Here is a 25,203-nt window from a genome sequence, read left to right as displayed (position 1 = left end):
CTATATACAGGGAGTACCAGTACCAGATCAATGTGAAGCTATATACAGGGAGTACCAGTACCAGATCAATGTGAAGCTATATACAGGGAGTACCAGTACCAGATCAATGTGGAGCTATATACAGGTCGTACCAGTACCAGATCAGTGTGGAGCTATATACAGGGAGTACCAGATCAATGTGGAACTATATACAGGAGTACCAGTACCAGATCAGTGTGGAGCTATATACAGGGAGTACCAGTACCATATCAATGTGGAGCTATATACAGGGAGTACCAGTACCAGATCAATGAGGAGCTATATACAGGTTGTAACAGGACCAGATCAATGTGGAGCTATATACAGGGTTTACCAGTACCAAATCAATGAGGAGCTATATACAGGGAGTACCAGATCAATGTGGAGCTATATACAGGGAGTACCAGTACCAGATCAATGTGGAGCTATATAAAGGAGTACCAGTACCAGATCAATGTGGAGCTATATACAGGGAGTACCAGTACCAGATCAATGTGAAGCTATATACAGGGAGTACCAGTACCAGATCAATGTGGAGCTATATACAGGGAGTACCAGTACCAGATCAGTGTGGAGCTATATACAGGTAGTACCAGATCAATGTGGAACTATATACAGGAGTACCAGTACCAGATCAGTGTGGAGCTATATACAGGGAGTACCAGTACCAGATCAATGTGGAGTTATTTTCAGAGAGTACCAGTACCAGATCAATGTGGAGCTATATACAAGGAGTACCAGTACCAGATCAATGTGGAGCTATATACAAGGAGTACCAGTACCAGATCAATGTGGAGCTATATACAAGGAGTACCAGTATCAGATCAATGTGGAGCTATATACAGGAGTACCAGTACCAGATCAATGTGAAGCTATATACAGGGAGTACCAGTACCAGATCAATGTGGAGCTATATACAGGAGTACCAGTACCAGATCAGTGTGGAGCTATATACAGGTAGTACCATATCAATGAAGGAGCTATATTCAGGTAGTACCAGTACCAGATCAATGTGGAGTTATATACAGGGTTTACCAGTACCAGATCAATGTGGAGCTATATACAGGGAGTACCAGTACCAGATCAATGAGGAGCGATATACAGGTTGTAACAGTACCAGATCAATGTGGAGCTATATACAGGGTTCACCAGTACCAGATCAATGAGGAGCTATATACAGGGAGTACCAGATCAATGTGGAGCTATATACAGGGAGTACCAGTACCAGATCAATGTGGAGCTATATAAAGGGAGTACCAGTACCAGATCAATGTGGAGCTATATACAGGGAGTACCAGTACCAGATCAATGTGGAGCTATATACAGGGAGTACCAGTACCAGATCAATGTGGAGCTATATACAGGGAGTACCAGTACCAGATCAATGTGGAGCTATATACAGGGAGTACCAGTACCAGATCAATGTGAAGCTATATACAGGGAGTACCAGTACCAGATCAATGTGAAGCTATATACAGGGAGTACCAGTACCAGATCAATGTGGAGCTATATACAGGGAGTACCAGTACCAGATCAATGTGGAGCTATATACAGGGAGTACCAGTACCATATCAGTGTGGAGCTATATACAGGGAGTACCAGATCAATGAAGGAGCTATATACAGGGTTTACCAGTACCAGATCAATGAGGAGCTATATACAGGAGTACCAGATCAATGTGGAGCTATATACAGGGAGTACCAGTACCAGATCAATGTGGAGCTATATACAGGGAGTACCAGTAATATAATATATAATAAATATAATATCAATGTGGAGCTATATACAGGAGTACCAGTACCAGATCAATGTGGAGCTATATAAAGGAGTACCAGTACCAGATCAATGTGGAGCTATATACAGGGAGTACCAGTACCAGATCAATGTGGAGCTATATACAGGGAGTACCAGTACCAGATCAATGTGAAGCTATATACAGGGAGTACCAGTACCAGATCAATGTGAAGCTATATACAGGGAGTACCAGTACCAGATCAATGTGGAGCTATATACAGGGAGTACCAGTACCAGATCAATGAGGAGCTATATACAGAGAGTACCAGATCAATGTGGAGCTATATACAGGGAGTACCAGATCAATGTGGAGCTATATACAGGGAGTACCAGTACCAGATCAATGTGAAGCTATATAAAGGGAGTACCAGTACCAGATCAATGTGGAGCTATATACAGGGAGTACCAGTACCAGATCAATGTGAAGCTATATACAGGGAGTACCAGTACCAGATCAATGTGGAGCTATATACGGGAGTACCAGTACCAGATCAATGAGGAGCTATATACAGGTTGTAACAGGACCAGATCAATGTGGAGCTATATACAGGGTTTACCAGTACCAAATCAATGAGGAGCTATATACAGGGAGTACCAGATCAATGTGGAGCTATATACAGGGAGTACCAGTACCAGATCAATGTGGAGCTATATAAAGGGAGTACCAGTACCAGATCAATGTGGAGCTATATACAGGGAGTACCAGTACCAGATCAATGTGGAGCTATATACAGGGAGTACCAGTACCAGATCAATGTGAAGCTATATACAGGGAGTACCAGTACCAGATCAATGTGAAGCTATATACAGGGAGTACCAGTACCAGATCAATGTGGAGCTATATACAGGGAGTACCAGTACCAGATCAATGTGAAGCTATATACAGGGAGTACCAGTACCAGATCAATGTGGAGCTATATACAGGGAGTACCAGTACCAGATCAGTGTGGAGCTATATACAGGTAGTACCAGATCAATGTGGAACTATATACAGGAGTACCAGTACCAGATCAGTGTGGAGCTATATACAGGGAGTACCAGTACCAGATCAATGTGGAGTTATTTTCAGAGAGTACCAGTACCAGATCAATGTGGAGCTATATACAAGGAGTACCAGTACCAGATCAATGTGGAGCTATATACAAGGAGTACCAGTACCAGATCAATGTGGAGCTATATACAAGGAGTACCAGTATCAGATCAATGTGGAGCTATACAGGAGTACCAGTACCAGATCAATGTGAAGCTATATACAGGAGTACCAGTACCAGATCAATGTGGAGCTATATACAGGGAGTACCAGTACCATATCAGTGTGGAGCTATATACAGGGAGTACCATATCAATCAAGGAGCTATATTCAGGTAGTACCAGTACCAGATCAATGTGGAGTTATATACAGGGTTTACCAGTACCAGATCAATGTGGAGCTATATACAGGGAGTACCAGTACCAGATCAATGAGGAACGATATACAGGTTGTAACAGTACCAGATCAATGTGGAGCTATATACAGGGTTTACCAGTACCAGATCAATGAGGAGCTATATACAGGGAGTACCAGATCAATGTGGAGCTATATACAGGGAGTACCAGTACCAGATCAATGTGGAGCTACATAAAGTACCAGTAGTATAATATATAATAAATATAATATCAATGTGGAGCTATATACAGGGAGTACCAGTACCAGATCAATGTGGAGCTATATACAGGGAGTACCAGTACCAGATCAATGTGGAGCTATATACAGGGAGTACCAGTACCAGATCAATGTGGAGCTATATACAGGGAGTACCAGTACCAGATCAATGTGAAGCTATATACAGGGAGTACCAGTACCAGATCAATGTGAAGCTATATACAGGGAGTACCAGTACCAGATCAATGTGAAGCTATATACAGGGAGTACCAGTACCAGATCAATGTGGAGCTATATACAGGTCGTACCAGTACCAGATCAGTGTGGAGCTATATACAGGGAGTACCAGATCAATGTGGAACTATATACAGGAGTACCAGTACCAGATCAGTGTGGAGCTATATACAGGGAGTACCAGTACCATATCAATGTGGAGCTATATACAGGGAGTACCAGTACCAGATCAATGAGGAGCTATATACAGGTTGTAACAGGACCAGATCAATGTGGAGCTATATACAGGGTTTACCAGTACCAAATCAATGAGGAGCTATATACAGGGAGTACCAGATCAATGTGGAGCTATATACAGGGAGTACCAGTACCAGATCAATGTGGAGCTATATAAAGGAGTACCAGTACCAGATCAATGTGGAGCTATATACAGGAGTACCAGTACCAGATCAATGTGGAGCTATATACAGGGAGTACCAGTACCAGATCAATGTGAAGCTATATACAGGGAGTACCAGTACCAGATCAATGTGAAGCTATATACAGGGAGTACCAGTACCAGATCAATGTGGAGCTATATACAGGGAGTACCAGTACCAGATCAATGTGAAGCTATATACAGGGAGTACCAGTACCAGATCAATGTGGAGCTATATACAGGGAGTACCAGTACCAGATCAGTGTGGAGCTATATACAGGTAGTACCAGATCAATGTGGAACTATATACAGGAGTACCAGTACCAGATCAGTGTGGAGCTATATACAGGGAGTACCAGTACCAGATCAATGTGGAGTTATTTTCAGAGAGTACCAGTACCAGATCAATGTGGAGCTATATACAAGGAGTACCAGTACCAGATCAATGTGGAGCTATATACAAGGAGTACCAGTACCAGATCAATGTGGAGCTATATACAAGGAGTACCAGTATCAGATCAATGTGGAGCTATACAGGGAGTACCAGTACCAGATCAATGTGAAGCTATATACAGGGAGTACCAGTACCAGATCAATGTGGAGCTATATACAGGGAGTACCAGTACCATATCAGTGTGGAGCTATATACAGGAGTACCATATCAATGAAGGAGCTATATTCAGGTAGTACCAGTACCAGATCAATGTGGAGTTATATACAGGGTTTACCAGTACCAGATCAATGTGGAGCTATATACAGGGAGTACCAGTACCAGATCAATGAGGAACGATATACAGGTTGTAACAGTACCAGATCAATGTGGAGCTATATACAGGGTTTACCAGTACCAGATCAATGAGGAGCTATATACAGGGAGTACCAGATCAATGTGGAGCTATATACAGGGAGTACCAGTACCAGATCAATGTGGAGCTATATAAAGGGAGTACCAGTACCAGATCAATGTGGAGCTATATACAAGGAGTACCAGTACCAGATCAATGTGGAGCTATATACAGGGAGTACCAGTACCAGATCAATGTGGAGCTATATACAGGGAGTACCAGTACCAGATCAATGTGGAGCTATATACAGGGAGTACCAGTACCAGATCAATGTGAAACTATATACAGGGAGTACCAGTACCAGATCAATGTGAAGCTATATACAGGGAGTACCAGTACCAGATCAATGTGGAGCTATATACAGGGAGTACCAGTACCAGATCAATGTGGAGCTATATACAGGGAGTACCAGTACCATATCAGTGTGGAGCTATATACAGGGAGTACCAGATCAATGAAGGAGCTATATACAGGGTTTACCAGTACCAGATCAATGAGGAGCTATATACAGGGAGTACCAGATCAATGTGGAGCTATATACAGGGAGTACCAGTACCAGATCAATGTGGAGCTATATACAGGGAGTACCAGTAATATAATATATAATAAATATAATATCAATGTGGAGCTATATACAGGAGTACCAGTACCAGATCAATGTGGAGCTATATAAAGGGAGTACCAGTACCAGATCAATGTGGAGCTATATACAGGGAGTACCAGTACCAGATCAATGTGGAGCTATATACAGGGAGTACCAGTACCAGATCAATGTGAAGCTATATACAGGGAGTACCAGTACCAGATCAATGTGAAGCTATATACAGGGAGTACCAGTACCAGATCAATGTGGAGCTATATACAGGGAGTACCAGTACCAGATCAATGAGGAGCTATATACAGGGAGTACCAGATCAATGTGGAGCTATATACAGGGAGTACCAGATCAATGTGGAGCTATATACAGGGAGTACCAGATCAATGTGAAGCTATATAAAGGGAGTACCAGTACCAGATCAATGTGGAGCTATATACAGGGAGTACCAGTACCAGATCAATGTGGAGCTATATACAGGGAGTACCAGTACCAGATCAATGTGGAGCTATATACAGGGAGTACCAGTACCAGATCAATGTGGAGCTATATACAGGAGTACCAGTACCAGATCAATGTGAAGCTATATACAGGGAGTACCAGTACCAGATCAATGTGAAGCTATATACAGGGAGTACCAGTACCAGATCAATGTGGAGCTATATACAGGGAGTACCAGTACCAGATCAATGTGGAGCTATATACAGGGAGTACCAGTACCATATCAGTGTGGAGCTATATACAGGGAGTACCAAATCAATGAAGGAGCTATATACAGGGTTTACCAGTACCAGATCAATGAGGAGCTATATACAGGGAGTACCAGATCAATGTGGAGCTATATACAGGGAGTACCAGTACCAGACCAATGTGGAGCTATATACAGGGAGTACCAGTAATATAATATATAATAAATATAATATCAATGTGGAGCTATATACAGGGAGTACCAGTACCAGATCAATGTGGAGCTATATAAAGGGAGTACCAGTACCAGATCAATGTGGAGCTATATACAGGGAGTACCAGTACCAGATCAATGTGGAGCTATATACAGGGAGTACCAGTACCAGATCAATGTGAAGCTATATACAGGGAGTACCAGTACCAGATCAATGTGAAGCTATATACAGGGAGTACCAGTACCAGATCAATGTGAAGCTATATACAGGGAGTACCAGTACCAGATCAATGTGGAGCTATATACAGGTCGTACCAGTACCAGATCAGTGTGGAGCTATATACAGGGAGTACCAGATCAATGTGGAACTATATACAGGAGTACCAGTACCAGATCAGTGTGGAGCTATATACAGGGAGTACCAGATCAATGTGGAGTTATTTTCAGAGAGTACCAGTACCAGATCAATGTGGATCTATATACAAGGAGTACCAGTACCAGATCAATGTGGAGCTATATACAGGGAGTACCAGTACCATATCAGTGTAGAGCTATATACAGGGAGTACCATATCAATGAAGGAGCTATATTCAGGGAGTACCAGTACCAGATCAATGTGGAGTTATATACAGGGTTTACCAGTACCAGATCAATGTGGAGCTATATACAGGGAGTACCAGTACCAGATCAATGAGGAGCTATATACAGGTTGTAACAGTACCAGATCTATGTGGAGCTATATACAGGGTTTACCAGTACCAGATCAATGAGGAGCTATATACAGGGAGTACCAGATCAATGTGGAGCTATATACAGGGAGTACCAGTACCAGATCAATGTGGAGCTATATACAGGGAGTACCAGTACCAGATCAATGTGGAGCTATATACAGGGAGTACCAGTACCAGATCAATGTGAAGCTATATACAGGGAGTACCAGTACCAGATCAATGTGAAGCTATATACAGGGAGTACCAGTACCAGATCAATGTGGAGCTATATACAGGGAGTACCAGTACCAGATCAATGTGAAGCTATATACAGGGAGTACCAGTACCAGATCAATGTGGAGCTATATACAGGGAGTACCAGTACCATATCAGTGTGGAGCTATATACAGGGAGTACCAGATCAATGAAGGAGCTATATACAGGGTTTACCAGTACCAGATCAATCAGGAGCTATATACAGGGAGTACCAGTAATATAATATATAATAAATATAATATCAATGTGGAGCTATATACAGGGAGTACCAGTACCAGATCAATGTGAAGCTATATACAGGGAGTACCAGTACCAGATCAATGTGGAGCTATATACAGGGAGTACCAGTACCATATCAATGTGGAGCTATATACAGGGAGTACCAGATCAATGAAGGAGCTATATACAGGGTTTACCAGTACCAGATCAATGAGGAGCTATATACAGGGAGTCAGATCAATGTGGAGCTATATACAGGGTACCCGTACCAGATCAATGTGGAGCTATATACAGGGAGTACCAGTAATATAATATATAATAAATATAATATCAATGTGGAGCTATATACAGGAGTACCAGTACCAGATCAATGTGGAGCTATATAAAGGAGCCAGTACCAGATCAATGTGGAGCTATATACAGGAGTACCAGTACCAGATCAATGTGGAGCTATATACAGGGAGTACCAGTACCAGATCAATGTGAAGCTATATACAGGGAGTACCAGTACCAGATCAATGTGAAGCTATATACAGGGAGTACCAGTACCAGATCAATGTGAAGCTATATACAGGGAGTACCAGTACCAGATCAATGTGGAGCTATATACAGGTCGTACCAGTACCAGATCAGTGTGGAGCTATATACAGGGAGTACCAGATCAATGTGGAACTATATACAGGAGTACCAGTACCAGATCAGTGTGGAGCTATATACAGGGAGTACCAGTACCAGATCAATGTGGAGTTATTTTCAGAGAGTACCAGTACCAGATCAATGTGGATCTATATACAAGGAGTACCAGTACCAGATCAATGTGGAGCTATATACAAGGAGTACCAGTACCAGATCAATGTGGAGCTATATACAAGGAGTACCAGTACCAGATCAATGTGAGCTATATTCAGGGAGTACCAGTACCAGATCAATGTGAAGCTATATACAGGGAGTACCAGCACCAGATCAATGTGGAGCTATATACAGGGAGTACCAGTACCATATCAGTGTAGAGCTATATACAGGGAGTACCAGATCAATGAGGAGCTATATACAGGTTGTAACAGTACCAGATCTATGTGGAGCTATATACAGGGTTTACCAGTACCAGATCAATGAGGAGCTATATACAGGGAGTACCAGATCAATGTGGAGCTATATACAGGGAGTACCAGTACCAGATCAATGTGGAGCTATATACAGGGAGTACCAGTACCAGATCAATGTGGAGCTATATACAGGGAGTACCAGTACCAGATCAATGTGAAGCTATATACAGGGAGTACCAGTACCAGATCAATGTGAAGCTATATACAGGGAGTACCAGTACCAGATCAATGTGGAGCTATATACAGGGAGTACCAGTACCAGATCAATGTGAAGCTATATACAGGGAGTACCAGTACCAGATCAATGTGGAGCTATATACAGGGAGTACCAGTACCATATCAGTGTGGAGCTATATACAGGGAGTACCAGATCAATGAAGGAGCTATATACAGGGTTTACCAGTACCAGATCAATCAGGAGCTATATACAGGGAGTACCAGTAATATAATATATAATAAATATAATATCAATGTGGAGCTATATACAGGGAGTACCAGTACCAGATCAATGTGAAGCTATATACAGGGAGTACCAGTACCAGATCAATGTGGAGCTATATACAGGGAGTACCAGTACCATATCAGTGTGGAGCTATATACAGGGAGTACCAGATCAATGAAGGAGCTATATACAGGGTTTACCAGTACCAGATCAATGAGGAGCTATATACAGGGAGTACCAGATCAATGTGGAGCTATATACAGGGAGTACCCGTACCAGATCAATGTGGAGCTATATACAGGGAGTACCAGTAATATAATATATAATAAATATAATATCAATGTGGAGCTATATACAGGGAGTACCAGTACCAGATCAATGTGAAGCTATATACAGGTTGTAACAGTACCAGATCAATGTAGAGCTATATGCAGGGTTTACCAGTACCATATCAGTGTGGAGCTATATACAGGGAGTACCAGATCAATGAAGGAGCTATATACAGGGTTTACCAGTACCATATCAATGTGGAGCTATATACAGGGTTTACCAGTACCAGATCAATGTGGAGCTATATACAGGGTTTACCAGTACCAGATCAATGTGGAGCTATATACAGGGTTTACCAGTACCATATCAATGTACAGAGATACGAGGAATTTTAGGTAGATTTGTGCATGAAGGCAGGGTAAAGTAACTAGACATCAGGATAGACAATAATAAGAGTAAAATAAGGAACAGAGAAGCAGCAGGAAATGATTTGTGTAAAAGTGTGTATGTGTATGGGTGTGTGCGTGCTTGCGTACATATGTAATTTATGTGAATGTGTGGGAGTGTAAATGTATTGTGTGAGTGTGTATATGGTGTGTATAAATGTCATCACACTCCCTCATCTGATTGGTCAAGTAGGCGGGTCTTCTGACTTTGTGGCTGTGATAACTAGTGACGACCACTCGAGGAGGCAGACTCAATGCTACAGGACTGTTTTGAGAATACTAATACTGTATGTTCAAATATTCATCCACCCAGGACTCATCCATCCACACTGAGGAATATACATTGTCAGTCACAGACTTCATTAGAAAATGTGTTGATGATGTTGTACCCATAATAGCAATCCGGACATACCCCAACCAAAAACCCTGGATGAACCTCAATGACTTGGTCGCGCGCGACGCTTACAAGGCAAGCAGGTACGAGCTCCGCGAATCCATTAGGGATGCAAAAGACAATACAGACTCTAACTTAAATTGATGACAATCACAAACTACAAATGCCCACCCTCCCAGACGAGCTGAACACATTCTATGCTCGCTTCGAGTCAGACAATCCGGAGCTGCCCAGGAAGACTCTTACTGCTCTGGAAGACCAGGTGCTTTCGCTCTACGAGGCTGACATGAGAACTCTCAAAAGAGTGAATATTCACAAATCCACCAGGCCATATGGGATCCCTGGCCTCAGAGTGTGTGCTAACCAGCTGGCAGGCATCTTCTCTGATATTTGCAACCTGTCCCTGTCCCAAGCTGTAGTCCCCACCTGCTTCAAGGAGAACAACATCATCCCAGGGCCCAAGAAAAACAAGGTGACATGACCAAATGACTATCGCCCCATCGCACTCACCCCGGTCATCCTGAAGGGCTTTGAGAGGCTGGTCACTGGACTCAGTCCAATTTGCCTACCGCTCCAATAGATCCACAGAAGATGCCATTTCCATCGCTATTGACACATCCGTAACACATCTGGACAAGACAAACACCTATGTGAGAACGCTGTTCATTGACTACAGTTAAGCATTCAACACTATTGTTCCTTCCAAACTCAGAGCCCTGGGTCTGGACACCGCTCTCTGCAACTGGATCCTGCACTTCCTGACGAGCAGACCTCAGGCTGTGAGGATTGAGAACAACACCTCCTCCACACTGACTGTTAACGCAGAGCCCCCCCCAGGGGTGTGTCCTCAGCTCTCTGCTGTACTCCCTGTTCAGCGTGGCTTTGCATGACACCAACTCCATCAACAGGTTTGCTGACAACACCACGGTTGTATGCCTGATAACCAACAACAACTAGTCAGCCTATAGGGAGAAAGTAAATTAACTGGCATTGTGGTGCCAGGACCACAACCTCTCCCACAATGTCAGCAAAAAGGAGTTGGAGTTGATTGTTGAACCATAGGTAAGCATGCGCAAATGTGTGTCTTTCATTGAATGTTGACCCCTTTCCTCTTATTGCTTTTCTTCTTTCAGCCAAACAGTTGATCAATCAGCTGCTGAAGACAGACCCCAACGAGAGAATGACCATCACACAGTTTACGAACCACCCCTGGATCAATGTGAGTGTGTGCACGCTTGTGTGTGAAAGCGTGCATCAGTTCATGTATGTCAGTCTGTAACATCATGCCTGATGGTGTGTCTGTGTTCTGTCATTGCAGCAGTCCATGGTTGTTCCCTCCACACCGCTCCACACCACACGGGTCCTGACTGAGGACAGAGAGATGTGGGATGACGTGAAGGTCAGAATCAGACCAGCACTGACACCTTCTGGCCATCCAGGGACTTACATCTCTTCCCAGTATCAGCAGAATCAAATCAAATCCAATTGTATTTGTCACGTGCCGAAATAACAACAGGTGTAGGGCCTTACCGTGAAATGCTTACAAGCTGTTACCCAGCTATGCAGTTCAAGAAATAGAGTTCAGAAAATATTTACTTAACTAAAGTAAAAAATAAAATAAAATGTTAAAAATAAAATAACAATAATGAGGCTATATACAGGGCTTCCGGTACCGAGTCAATGTGCGGGGGCACAGGTTAGTCAAGGTAATTTGTACATGTACAGTGCCTTGCGAAAGTATTCGGCCTCCTTGAACTTTGCGACCCTTTGCCACATTTCAGGCTTCAAACATAAAGATATAAAACTGTATTTTTTTTGAAGAATCAACAACAAGTGGGACACAATCATGAAGTGGAACGACATTTATTGGATGTTTCAAACTTTTTTAACAAATCAAAAACTGAAAAATTGGGCGTGCAAAATTATTCAGCCCCTTAAGTTAATACTGTTGCATCAACACATTTTCTTGTTTGCTTATGGCCTTATACAGCTCATTGAGTGCGGTCTTAGTGCCAGTATCGGTTTGTGGTGGTAAATAGACTGCTACGAAAAGTATAGATGAAAACTCTCGGTAGATAGTGTTGTCTACATCTTATCATGAGGTACTCTACCTCAGACAAGCAATATCTTGAGACTTCCTTAAAAACTTCTTGCGACTCTCAAACCCGGATCCGGGAGCGCAATCATCGCCTCAAACTAATTAGCATAACGCAGCGGGGACACAAATCTTCCTGGAAAATCTTCCTATTCATGAAAATCACAAATGAAATATATTGAGACACAGCTTAGCCTTTTGTTAATCACACTGTTATCTCAGATTTTCAAAATATGCTCCCAGTTAGATAGCAAATGTTCCTTTTTTCCAAAAATCTTATTTTTGTAGGCGAAATAGCTCCCGTTTGTTCTTCACGTTTGGCTGAGAAATCGACCGGAAAATGCAGTCACTACAACACCAAACTTTTTTCCAAATTAACTCCATAATATCGACAGAAACATGGCAAACGTTGTTTACAATCGATCCTCAAGGTGTTTTTCACATATCTATTCGATAATATATCCGTCGGAACAATTGGTTTCTCATTAGAAGCGATTGGAATAATGGCTACCATGACTTTACGCAATATTTTTTGCAGGAGCCATCATGTGACCACTTGCTCAATGTGGTCCCTTACGGCTATTCTTCAACATAAATGCGTAAAAAGACATCACAATGCTCTAGACACCTTGGGGAATACGTAGAAAGCGTAAGCTCATTCGTAGCCCATTCACAGCCATATAAGGAGTCATTGGCATGAAGTGCTTTCAAAAGATGCGGCACTTCCTGATTGGATTTTTATCTGGGTTTCGCCTGTAACGTCAGGTCTGTTGCACACACAGACAATATTTCTCCTTTTTTGGAAACGTCAGAGTGTTCTCTATCCAAAGCTGTCAATTATATGCATAGTCGAGCATCTTGTCGTGACTTAATATCCCGTTTAAAACGGGAACGTTTTTTATCCAAAAATGAAAATACTGCCCCCTAGTCACAAAAGGTTAATGGGTATTGACAAATAGACACACACCCCAACCCCTCACCTTACCAGACGTAGCTGTTCTGTCCTGCCGATGCACAGAAAACCCAGCCAGCTGTATATTATCTATGTCGTCGTTCAGCCAAGAATCTGTGAAACATAAGATATTACAGTTTTTAATGTCCTGTTGGTACGATAGTCTCAAAACTGAGATCATCCAGTTTACTCTCCAGTGATTGCCTGTAGAACGAATGGTAGAGGCTGGTTACCCACTCGCAGACTAATTCTCTCAAGGCACCCCGATTGCCACCCCCTGTATTTCTGTCTTTTCTTCACATGACTGGTGGGGATTGGACCTAGTCTCAGAGAAGCAGTATATCCTTTGCGTCAGACTCATTAAAGAAAAAAATATTAGTCCAGTTCGAGGTGAGTAATCACTGTTCTGATATCCAGAAGCTCTCTTTGGTCATAAGAGATGGTAGAGGCAACATTAAGTACAAAATAAGTTACAAACAATGCGAAAAAACACAAAATAGCACAGTTGGTTAGGAGCCCATAAAACGGCAGCCATCCCCTCCGGCGCCATTGAGTTTACATCCAGACAACATTTGAAATACGGTTGATATTATGAACATTACACATGGTTTTCCCATGTAGATATCTCAAAATATGAGTGGAATTTCATTCCTTTTGTGGAATTCATGTGAAATGGAATTGCTCCCAAACTTTGGAGTTGACCCTGGAGTGGTTGACCTTCCACAAGTGGAGGCAGACATCATTAGACCATAACAACATTAGACAATTAGATCATAACAACATTAGATCGTAACAACATTAGATCATAACAGCATTAGACCATTAGATCATAACAGCATTAGACCATAACAACATTAGACCATAACAACATTAGACCATTAGACCATAACAACATTAGACAGTCTGGTTTGAGAACATTTTTATTAACAGAGGGCTTATTCCCTCCTCTTTATTATGCTGTATATTCAGAGCAGAGCTTTATCTTCTGTCTAGCTACCATCTCCTATTTATCTATCATGAAATTCAACCTCCCTCACTCTGAATCTTGTTATTTCTCTTTCTTCTCTATTTCCCTCTCTCCTAACTCCTTACGCTCTGTGTACTATAGGATGAGATGACCAGTGCTCTGGCCACCATGCGTGTGGATTACGACCAGGTGAAGATCAAAGACCTGGACACTTCCAGCAACCCTCTTCTCAACAAGAGGCGCAAGAAGGCCGCTGCCGGGGGCAAATTGGGAGGCACCGTCTGCAACAGCCAGTGAGAGACTGACATGGGAGGGAAACCACACCCGGAACAGCGGAAAAAGTGGAAGGGAAGTCCAGAGGAAGGAGGGTAGATACAATTGGAACAGCTGAGAGGAAAAAAGTTGTGGGAGGTCTGGGCAGGAATGTGTAGAAGAGACTTAGCATGCGGAGTGTGTTCATACAGCAGAGGGGGAAGAGTCATGTCTAGAGAAGGGAGGGGGTACTGCTAGGGAACAGCAGGGAAATGTGATTTGAAGCTTCTCAGCAATCAGTTGAACTGAAGGACACATGAAGTGATGACAAGGTCTGCATCTCTTATCAGCAGGCCTTCATACTGTAGGCCTTCCATAATTTTAACTTGATTGTGTTTTTGTGTATGTGCGTGTTAATTTGAAAGGTTGTTCAGGATCTGCTCTATATAAGTTCATGTATATTTTTTGTGTGTGTTGGTAAGGGAGAACGGGGTTGGTTGTCTCACGGGTTGGTTGTCACAGTGCTAATTACTCCCAATCTAAATGGAAATGTGTAATTTGTAAGGTAAAAATTTGTGAATTATTTGAAGGAATTCATCCAGCTGATCAATACATGTCAGCATGACAAAAAGTAAAATATGGAAGTAAAATATATATATATTGGTATTTTCTTTGTAAATGTTTGTGGGAGTATCCATGAACAATTATGTTTGTTGAAAAGAGGAAAGGGAGAACTATATTTCAAACATATTTCTGAGTTCCAAGGTCAAGCCATGTGGTAGCCAGCATCTTAGTTAGCTTTGGGGAGCTGGTTGGGGATGGTTGTTACTTGGAATGTGGGGTTGGTTGTCACTATCAACTCCATGATAATAAATCCCAAGCTCTTTTGTGCTTGTGCTATAAAGAGCTCATTTAGTTTCCTCTCCCTCACACACATTTTTTTCAAACACACACAAACACACAAATTTACTCAAAATGCCATATTTTATTCTCACGGCATAAAATGCTGAATTTTATTCCGAATATCGTTTGATCAAAAAAAGGCTATTTCTAAGACTATAACTGTAATTTCCTATTACAAAAGCCATAAGCTACCAGAAAACAGGCACTGACCCACTGGGCACACACTGGTTGAATCAACATTGTTTCCACATCATTCAGTACGACAGGTAGCCTAGTGGTTAAAGCTTAGGGCCTGTAACTGAAAGGTTGCTGGATCAATTCCCTGAGCTGACCAGGTAAAAAGCTGTCGTTCTGCTCCTGAACAAGGCAGTTAACCCACTGTTCCTAGGCATTGAAAATAAGAATTTGTTCTTAACTGACTTGCCTAGTTAAATAAAGGTACAAAAAAAACTAAATCCATTCAATGAATTGATGTCTGTGCCCAGTGGGGTGTGACATCCAATCCCACGAGTGTGTTTGATGGATTATAACTCCATGTTGGAATAATTCATGAGGATAGAAAACAGTCTCCATTTGAAGCCAATACCTTGGTCTTTCTCCTAATATTGAAAATAGTTTATAAGATCTACTGGTGCTGAGAAATAGACACAAGACCAACTCCGGTCTCCCCTAATGAAGATGAGCTGTGCTGCCTATCCATTTCAGGTTCTTTCTCTTTCCGATGCACAATAGAGGAGCACATATCACAGATCATACACCTGAAAACATGGGTGCATGGTGGAAATGATGATGAGACAGGTAACGAGACAGACCAACCATTGACTGTCAGTGAAGCCATCACACTCCTAGACACACATCTCGATCCTAGATTATCTGTGCTGTTTTGTTACAATGTCTGTTTTTTGGTCCTTTTTTCAGCGATTAAAACAAACTTTGGAACATTTTTGTCCTGTCAATTGCTTATGGCCTAAAATAGAGTCATGGTAGTCTCACACACACACACAAAATTGGCTCACAGGCATCAAAGTCAACACAGGCAACTCACATCATCTGACAAGTTTCCTCAAAAGGGTCTTCTTCACAACTAACTGGATGTCATTACTTTAATGTTAGATGCTGGCTGGTAATTATAGTCTAAAACAGGCTTAAAACAGGTACCTTTGTAGGCTTGCTTGTACGCACTACAATAACAAACTGTTTTTAATAAGGTCATTCATGCAGTCCAGGATAGTCTCTGGGTAATATAACCCCGATAGATACTGTAGCACAGCAGTCACTGTCATGGTTGTGAGATCAGGGCAGCCTTAGAGATGGATCAAAATGTACAGTACAGAATGGGTACCTGGAGGAAAATGGGGGACGGTCATGGTTTTTCAATTTCAGTCAAGGGGAGGGTTTACTATTTTTTTTAAACTAGTCCAGGAGAGGGTCATGTCATATGTAATTGATGAAATGTCCAAATTTCTCATTGTTATAGAACGATTTGCTCTTAAAGCTATATATCGATATGTGCCCGATGCCACCCCTCATCTCTGATTCTCCGCTGAGCGTGCAATATCAAGTGCGCCTATAATTATCCATAGCCTATAATTATCCATAGCCTCAGTCAAATTATCCATAGCCTATAGGCTATAAAGTGCATGCTCAGAGAAGCACAGAGCAAAGTTATATTTCTCGTTAGCTGCTGGGATCAGTGGAAGATCCTCAGAGAAGGACGGGGTGTACCATCCTCCTCAGTGAATTTTCTGAAAATAATAATACTGACACATAAAAAAGTGATATGAAGGTTTGGCTTGGAAAGTTTTTTTTCACCTGGTCACTGACAGCTAATGTGTTTTGCACTGAAGTCCACAAGTGAAGGGCAAAAGTGAAAAAGGGGGAGAGCACGTAGATGCGAGCAAAGTGATCATGCTGTTCGTATGTGACTGCTATGAAAGTGAACTGTGTTTGTGTGTGATTAGGGGTGTATCTATTCCACAGGTTCTGTTTAAAAAAACATTTCTTAAACGGAAGCAAACGGAACGAAATGCGTATTAACATACCCGAAAATTGTCCAATAGAAACTCTTGTTTGCAATGAACTGTTGGACTAATGATTACACCCTAGATCAGCTAGATATAGGTAAGAGTGTAGCCAACCTCCTTGCCATTGAAGGGCTGTTAAGTTAAAACCAAGACTGTTACATGGAGTGGAACAGGGGAACCCAAGAGAAGACTTAGATGAGGAGACTGGGATACTGGGATAACCAATGTATTTATTGAAACACAGGGGGAAGATGGAGTGCAGGTCAGGGGAAGCTTGGACAAGTTACTGGACACCAGATGTGAAGGCTGAGCCTGGAGTGATAAGGGTTGAGACAGGGTAAGCAGGTCCGGAGGGAAATCCAAGGGAGTAGTAGAGTGGGGAATCCAGGACAGAGTAGCAGGATGATGAGACGTGGGACTGGAGATAGTGACCAGAGTCAGAGCGGAGAGGAAACCAGCATCAGGCAAGGAAAACTGGCACAACAGGATCTGAATAGTAACAAATGGCTAGAGACGTTGACTGGCTGAGCAGAGATTACGATCTGGCCGTGTGGAAGTGGCAGGGCTGAGTATTTGTAGAGGTCTTGATTATGGAACAAGTTGCAGCTGGTGGGGATCTGCTCTGACTCTAGCACACATGTCTCCGCCCACACAATCACACACACAGAGGGAGAGGGAGAGTGTACTGGGGGAGTGGCGACAGCTCAAGGAGACACAGGATGAGCAGTAGAAGGCGTTGCAGGAGCAGATGTGACAAAGGCTCGAATTGAGGGTACAGTTGAAGTCGCAAGTTTACATACACCTTAGCCAAATATATTTAAACTCAGTTTTTCACAATTCCTGACATTTAATCCGAGTAAAAATCCCCTGTCTAGGTCAGTTAGGATCACCACTTTATTTTAAGAATGTGAAATGTCAGAATAATAGTAGACAGAATGATTTATTTCAGCTTTTATTTCTTTCATCACATTCCCAGTGGGTCAGAAGTTTACATACTAATTGAGTGTATTTGGTAGCATTGCCTTTAAATGGTTTAACATAATGATGGCTGGTGATGGCTGGTCGACAATTCACGTTCAAATGATTCGTTGAGAGCCCTGATACAAAAGTACAAAGGTCTTTTACAGTCAAGATACACCCTTTTCTGGGGCCTCCCGGGTGGAGCAGTGGTTAAGGGCGCTGTACTATCAGAGTCCCTGGGTTCACGCCCAGGCTCTGTCGTAACCGGACACGACCGAGAGGTCTTTGGGGCGACGCGGTCGGTAGGGATGTACATTGCAGACACTATCTGCTGTGTCAACAGTATTCACTGTATAGAGACCAGCGTCTGGCCCTCCGACTCCAAAGTGGAACCATCTCTCACTTGTCTCATCGCGCACCAGCGTCTCCTGTGGCGGGCCGGGCGCAGGTTGCCAGGTGCACGGTGTACCCTCCGACACATTGGTGCGGCTGGCTTCCGGGTTGGATGCGCGCTGTGTTAAGAAGCAGTATGGCTGGTTGGTTTGTGTATCGGAGGATACGCATGAGAAATAAATGGTTTCAACCTACGAAATTGGGGAGAAATAAATGGTAAAAAGATACACCCTTTCAACCTTCGTCTCTCCCGAGCCCGTACGGGAGTTGTAGTGATGAGTACAACAAACGGATACCACGAAATTGGGGAGAAATAAATGGTAAAAAGATACACCCTTTTCAACCTACGTGATGAACAACAGATATATAGAATATAGAAGGTCACAAGGCTAAGATTTGTATGAAAGATACCCATCTGCTGTGTCAACTGTATAGAAACCAGTGTCTGGCCCTCCGGCTCCAAAGTGGAACCATCTCTCCCTGCTACGGTGTAGAACAGAAACATTAACTCATGCTCTGGAATGCCATCGTAAATCTCCTGTCAGTGTTATCTCCCAGAGGCCCATCCTCAGTAGAACACACACACAATAGTTAAGAAAATACTCTAATCTGTTGCATAAACAACCATTTGATGCAATAAAATTATTATAACATAATCTTGCAAATTTGCTCTCACACTTGCCAAAACTATAGTTTGTTAACAAGAAATTTGTGGAGTGGTTGAAAAACGAGTTTTAATGATTCCAACCTAAGTGCATGTAAACTTCCCGACGTCAACTGTATATGAGAAGGTATGCTATCGGCCTACTTTTATGAAAGAAAATGACAAAAAGCACAGGCCTACCCCTTGTTAGGTTAAGATTTTGAATCAAATGAAACGGATCAGATTATATAAAGTGATCATTAACAGTGCTTTGGTCCACTATGCTTTATGCTAGAAACAAGCTTTAAAATAGTCGGGAAAGACGTGACTCCGATGCATATAGGGATATCATTTCATTATCGTTTCTTTGATCTTCCGAGGCTAAGCTACAACCTTCTATAGCAGTGGCAGTGGCGATTTTAGCATGTAAATCTTGGTGGGGCAAACAAACACAAAAATGTGGGATACATGCCAGCAACGCCACAACACAACAAACACAACACTAAACAATTCATGAATTGCACTATAACAGTGACAAACGGTGCCCACCAACTGTTAGGGCCTACATAAAGCTGTCCCAACAGCAGAGTCCCAATAGCAGTCCCAACTGTCACGCATATTACCGAAGGTGACTCCCCTTCTTGTTCAGGTGGCGCTCGGCGGTCGTCGTCGGTCTACTAGCTATCACCGATCCGTTGTTCTGTGTTCCTTTGGTTTTGTCTGATTGGTATCACCTGTTTCTTGTTTGGTTGTTAGGGTGGGGTTATATAAGTTTGTTCAGCCCGCTTCTGTTTCGTGCGGGCTTGTTCGTCTGTTTTGTGTTAGAGTGTATGTTGTTTGCATTTTCGGGTTTCGCGCTGTCCGTTATTATTTCTGTTCATTTGTTTTACTACTTTTGTTCATGTATTGTTTTCCTGGACATTAAAGCGTGTTTTTCCCACATCCTTTTGCTCTCTGCGCCTGACTCCACACCTCTTCACATATTTATAGTAACAGAAGCCCGCACCTCGATATGGAGTCAGCAGGAGCAGCGACCACTCCTCCTCCCACGATGGAGGAGAGAGTCCTTCATCACACGTCCATCCTCCATCGCCTAGGATCAGCGATGGATCAAATAATGGAGAGGATGGATCGTTGGGAGAGGAATGGTCTCCCTACTACCCCACCGACCCTCCCACCAGCAACTCTACAATCTCCTCCATCTGGATCCGGTTCCATCTTATGCCTCCGAGGGAGTACGATGGAGCAGCGACAGGGTGCCAGGGATTCCTGCTTCAACTAGAACTCTACCTGGCCACCGTTCGGCCGGCTCCCTCGGACGAGGAGAGCGTATGGGTCCTCATCACATGCCTTACGGGTAGAGCCCTTGAGTGGGCCAATGCGGTCTGGAACGGGCCCGACTCAGCGAAGGGCAATTACCTGGAGTTCACCCGCCGTTTCAGGGCCGTGTTCGATCTCCCTCCAGAGGGTCGAGCGGCGGGTGGGATGTTGTTCCATCTCAGACAGGGGACGAGGAGCAGGCAGGACATCGTGCTGGAGTTCCAGACTTTGGCCGCTGGAGCAGGGTGGAACGAAAGGGCCCTGATAGACCACTACAGGTGTAGCCTGAGAGAGGACGTCCGCAGGGAGCTGGCTTGTCGGGACACTACACTTAGCCTGGATGGACTGATAGACCTGTCGATCCGGTTGGACCATCTGCTAGCTGCTCGCGGACGTTCTGAAAGAGTCCTGTCAGTTCTACCTCCTGACCCTCCTGCTCCTATCCCGATGGAGCTAGGAGGGAACGCGTCTAGGGAGATCGGAGGAGGAAGCTCCTCCTGTACCAGTTGTGGCCGGAGAGGGCACACGTCTGGTCGGTGCTGGAGGAATTCATCTGGGAATCGAGAAGGCAGGCAGAACACTCCTCGGTCACCCCAGGTGAGTAAGCACCACACTCTCCCAGAGTTTCCTGTTGGTCACATGTTCTTATTAATTAGTTTCCTTAATTATTCTCCTTCTCTCCAGCATAAGGCACTGGTAGATTCAGGTGCAGCTGGAAACTTTATAGATCGCGGACTCGCTCAGAGGTTGAGGATTCCGTTAGTAAAAGTAGAACCCCCTTTTCCCGTGCACTCTTTAGGTAGTCGACCATTAGGGTCAGGGCTGGTGAGGAAAGCCACAATTTCGTTGGAGATGATTACGCAGGGAATCACAAGGAGCGAATTAGTTTGTTCCTTATCGATTCACCTGCGTTTCCGGTGGTGCTGGGGATTCCCTAGCTAGCTATTCATAATCCTACGATTTCGTGGAAACAGGGAACTCTCCATGGGTGGTCTGATGAGTGTTCAGGCAGGTGTGTAGGGGTTTCCATCGGTGCGACAACGGTGGAGAGTCCAGACCAGGTTTCCACTGTGCGCATTCCAGCTGAGTATGACGATTTGGCTATCGCTTTCAGTAAAAAGAAGGTGACCCAATTACCACCCCATCGACAGGGGGATTGCGTGATAAACCTCCAGGGTAACGCTGCACTCCCCAGGAGTCATGTATATCCTTTGTCCCAGGAGGAGACGGTGGCTATGGAAACATATATTATCGAGGCTCTGGGACAGGGGTACATTCGGCCCTCCATATCACCTGTCTCCTCTAGTTTATTTTTTGTGAAGAAAAAGGATGGTGGTTTGCATCCGTGTATTGATTATAGAGATCTAAATTCCATCACGGTGGGTTTTAGTTACCCACTACCTCTCATTGCTACGGCAGTGGAATCATTTCACGGAGCGCAGTTCTTCACAAAACTGGATCTCAGGAGTGCGTATAATCTGGTGCGTATTCGGGAGGGAGGTGAGTGGAAAATTGCATTTAGCACTACTTCTGGCCATTATAAGTACCTCGTCATGCCATATGGGTTAAAAAATGCTCCAGCTATATTTCAATCCTTCGTGGATGAGATTCTCAGAGACCTGCACGGACAGGGTGTAGTGGTGTATAATGACGATATTTTGATCTACTCCACTACACGCACTGCGCATGTGTCTCAAGGTGCTTAGACGACTGCTGGAGCATGACCTGTATGTGAAGGCGGAGAAATGTGAGTTTTCCAAACGATCAGTTTCCTTCCTGGGTTATCGCATTTCCAGCTCTGGGTTGGTAATGGAAGGTGACCGTGTAAAGGTTGTGCGTAATTGGCCGACTCCGACCACGGTAAAGGAGGTGCAGCGGTTCTTGGGGTTTGCCAATTACTACCTGAGGTTTATCTGGGGTGTTGGTCAGGTAGCTGCCCCTATTACCTCACTGCTGAAGGGGGGGGCCGGTGCGTTTGCAGTGGTCAGCAGAGGCGGACGGAGCTTTCCGTAGGTTGAAGGCGATGTTCACTGAGGCGCCGGTGTTGGCGCATCCAGACCCTTCTTTGGCATTTATAGTAGAGGTGGACGCATCCGAGGCTGGGGTTGGAGCGGTGCTCTCACAGCGTTCGGGTGCGCCACCGAAGCTCCGCCCCTGTGCCTTTTTTTCAAAGAAACTCGAGCCAGCGGAGCGGAATTATGATGTGGGGGATAGGGAGTTGTTGGCTATGGTTAAAGCCCTGAAGGTGTGGAGACACTGGCTTGAGGGGGCTAAGCACCCTTTCCTTATCTGGACTGACCACCGTAACCTGGAGTATATCCGATCAGCTCGGAGACTGAATCCTCGTCAGGCAAGTTGGGCCATGTATTTCACCAGATTTCGTTTTACTATCTTGTATAGACCAGGTTCCCTCAACACTAAGGCCGACGCGCTGTCAAGACTCTATGACACTGAGGACAGGTCCATCGATCCTACTCCCATCATTCCGGCAGCTAAGCTGGTGGCACCAGTAGTATGGGATGTGGACGCGGACATCGAGGGGCGCTAAGGGAGGAACCTGCGCCTCCACAGTGTCCAGAGGGTCGTAGGTACGTGCCGCTCGCTGTTCGTGATCAATTGATTCGATGGGCTCATTGTCTACCCTCGTCGGGTCACCCAGGAATTTTTAGGACAGTGGAAGTACTTCAGAGGAAGTACTGGTGGCCCACTTTGGTGAAGGATGTGCGATTCTATGTCTCCTCCTGTTCGGTGTGCGCCCAGAGAAAGGCTCCTAGACACCTGCCACGAGGTAAATTACAACCTCTTCCCGTTCCACAACAGCCGTGGACCCATCTATCGGTGGATTTTCTTACTGACCTTCCCCCCTCTCAGGGTAACACAACGATCCTGGTAGTTGTGGATCGGTTCTCTAAGTCCTGCTGTCTTATTCCATTGCCCGGTCTCCCTACGGCCCTACAGACTGCGGAAGCTCTTTTCACCCATGTCTTCCGGCACTACGGGGTGCCTGAGGATATAGTTTCTGATCGGGGCCCCCAGTTTATCTCCCGTGTATGGAGGGCATTTATGGAACGTCTGGGGGTCTCGGTCAGCCTGACCTCAGGGTATCACCCGGAGAGTAATGGGCAGGTGGAGAGAGTGAACCAGGAGGTGGGTAGGTTTCTGCGGTCGTATTGCCAGGACCGGCCAGGGGAGTGGACGAGATATATTCCCTGGGCAGAAATGGCCCAGAACTCACTAAGCCAACAACTCTACCAACATGTCACAATTTGAGTGCCAGTCCTGGCACCAGAGCCAGACTGAGGCTCCTGCGGGGGAGGAGTGGGTGCAGCGCTCTAAGGAGACCTGGAGGGCTGTCCAAGAGTCATTACACCAGAATCAGAGCGCTGACCGTCACCGCGTGTTTGCACCTGGGGACAGGGTCTGGCTCTCGACCCGAAACCTGCCCCTCTGGAAGCTGGGTCCGCAGTGTATAGGGCCATTTAAAGTCCTGAGGAGAATAAACGAGGTTTGTTATCGATTATTACTTCCTTCGTATTATCCCCTCGTTTCATGTGTCTCTTCTCAGGCCGGTGGTAGCTGGTCCCATGCAGGAAGGTGAGGTTCCTCCGGCCCCTCTGGACATCGAGGGGTCCCCGGCGTACACAATACGAACTATTCTGGACTCGAGACGCCGGGTTGAGGGGCTTGCAGTACCTCATTGACTGGGAGGGGTACGGGGTTCCGGTGGGGGATATTCTAGATCCATCTATGTTGAGAGAGTTCCATCGCCTCCGTCCGGATCGCCCGGTGCCTCGGCCCCCGGGTCGTCCCGCGTACTGTCACAAATATTACCGAAGGTGACTCCCCTTCTTGTTCGGGTGGCGCTCGGCGGTCTACTAGCTATCACCGATCCGTTGTTCTGTGTTCCTTTGGTTGTGTCTGATTGGTATCACCTGTTTCTTGTTTGGTTGTTAGGGTGGGGTTATATAAGTTTGTTCAGCCTGCTTCTGTTTCGTGCGGGCTTGTTTCCACATCCTTTCGCTCTCTGCGCCTGACTCCACACCTCTTCATCGTAACACCAACACCTTTTTAATTTTGAATTTTACCTTTATTTAACCAGGCAAGTCAGCTAAGAACAGTGGGTTAACTGCCTGTTCAGGGGCAGAACGATAGATTTGTACCTTGTCAGCTCGGGGGTTTGAACTCACAACCATCCGGTTACTAGTCCAAAGCTCTAACCACTAGGCTACCCTGCCGCCCCACCTTACCACTGTTACACCTGGCTAACATCGGAGCCTTGTCTGGCAACGAAACAGTTCATTCAGCCTCATTTACTGCCTTTAAAAAACATAGCTGATATGTCTGACTTGCTTAAACAAAATGTGGATTCTACTGACATTTGAGA

General features: G+C 44.4%; 1 protein-coding gene across 1 annotated transcript in view; it reads left to right on the top strand.

Moving 5' to 3' along the window:
- Positions 1-15,654, top strand: part of LOC124003589 (MAP kinase-activated protein kinase 3-like) — a 77,562-nt gene extending 61,908 nt beyond the window's left edge. Inside the window, exons 8-10 of the mRNA XM_046311958.1 lie at positions 11,444-11,529; positions 11,629-11,709; positions 14,466-15,654. Of these exons, the coding sequence (XP_046167914.1) occupies positions 11,444-11,529; positions 11,629-11,709; positions 14,466-14,621 (323 nt within the window). The 3' untranslated portion in view covers positions 14,622-15,654. The remainder of the gene's footprint in view (positions 1-11,443; positions 11,530-11,628; positions 11,710-14,465) is intronic.
- The last annotated feature ends 9,549 nt before the right edge of the window (positions 15,655-25,203 follow it).

The sequence above is a fragment of the Oncorhynchus gorbuscha genome, linkage group LG18, assembly GCF_021184085.1.
Source record: "Oncorhynchus gorbuscha isolate QuinsamMale2020 ecotype Even-year linkage group LG18, OgorEven_v1.0, whole genome shotgun sequence".
NCBI lineage: Eukaryota > Metazoa > Chordata > Actinopteri > Salmoniformes > Salmonidae > Oncorhynchus > Oncorhynchus gorbuscha.
This window is presented reverse-complemented; position numbering and strand designations above follow the sequence as displayed.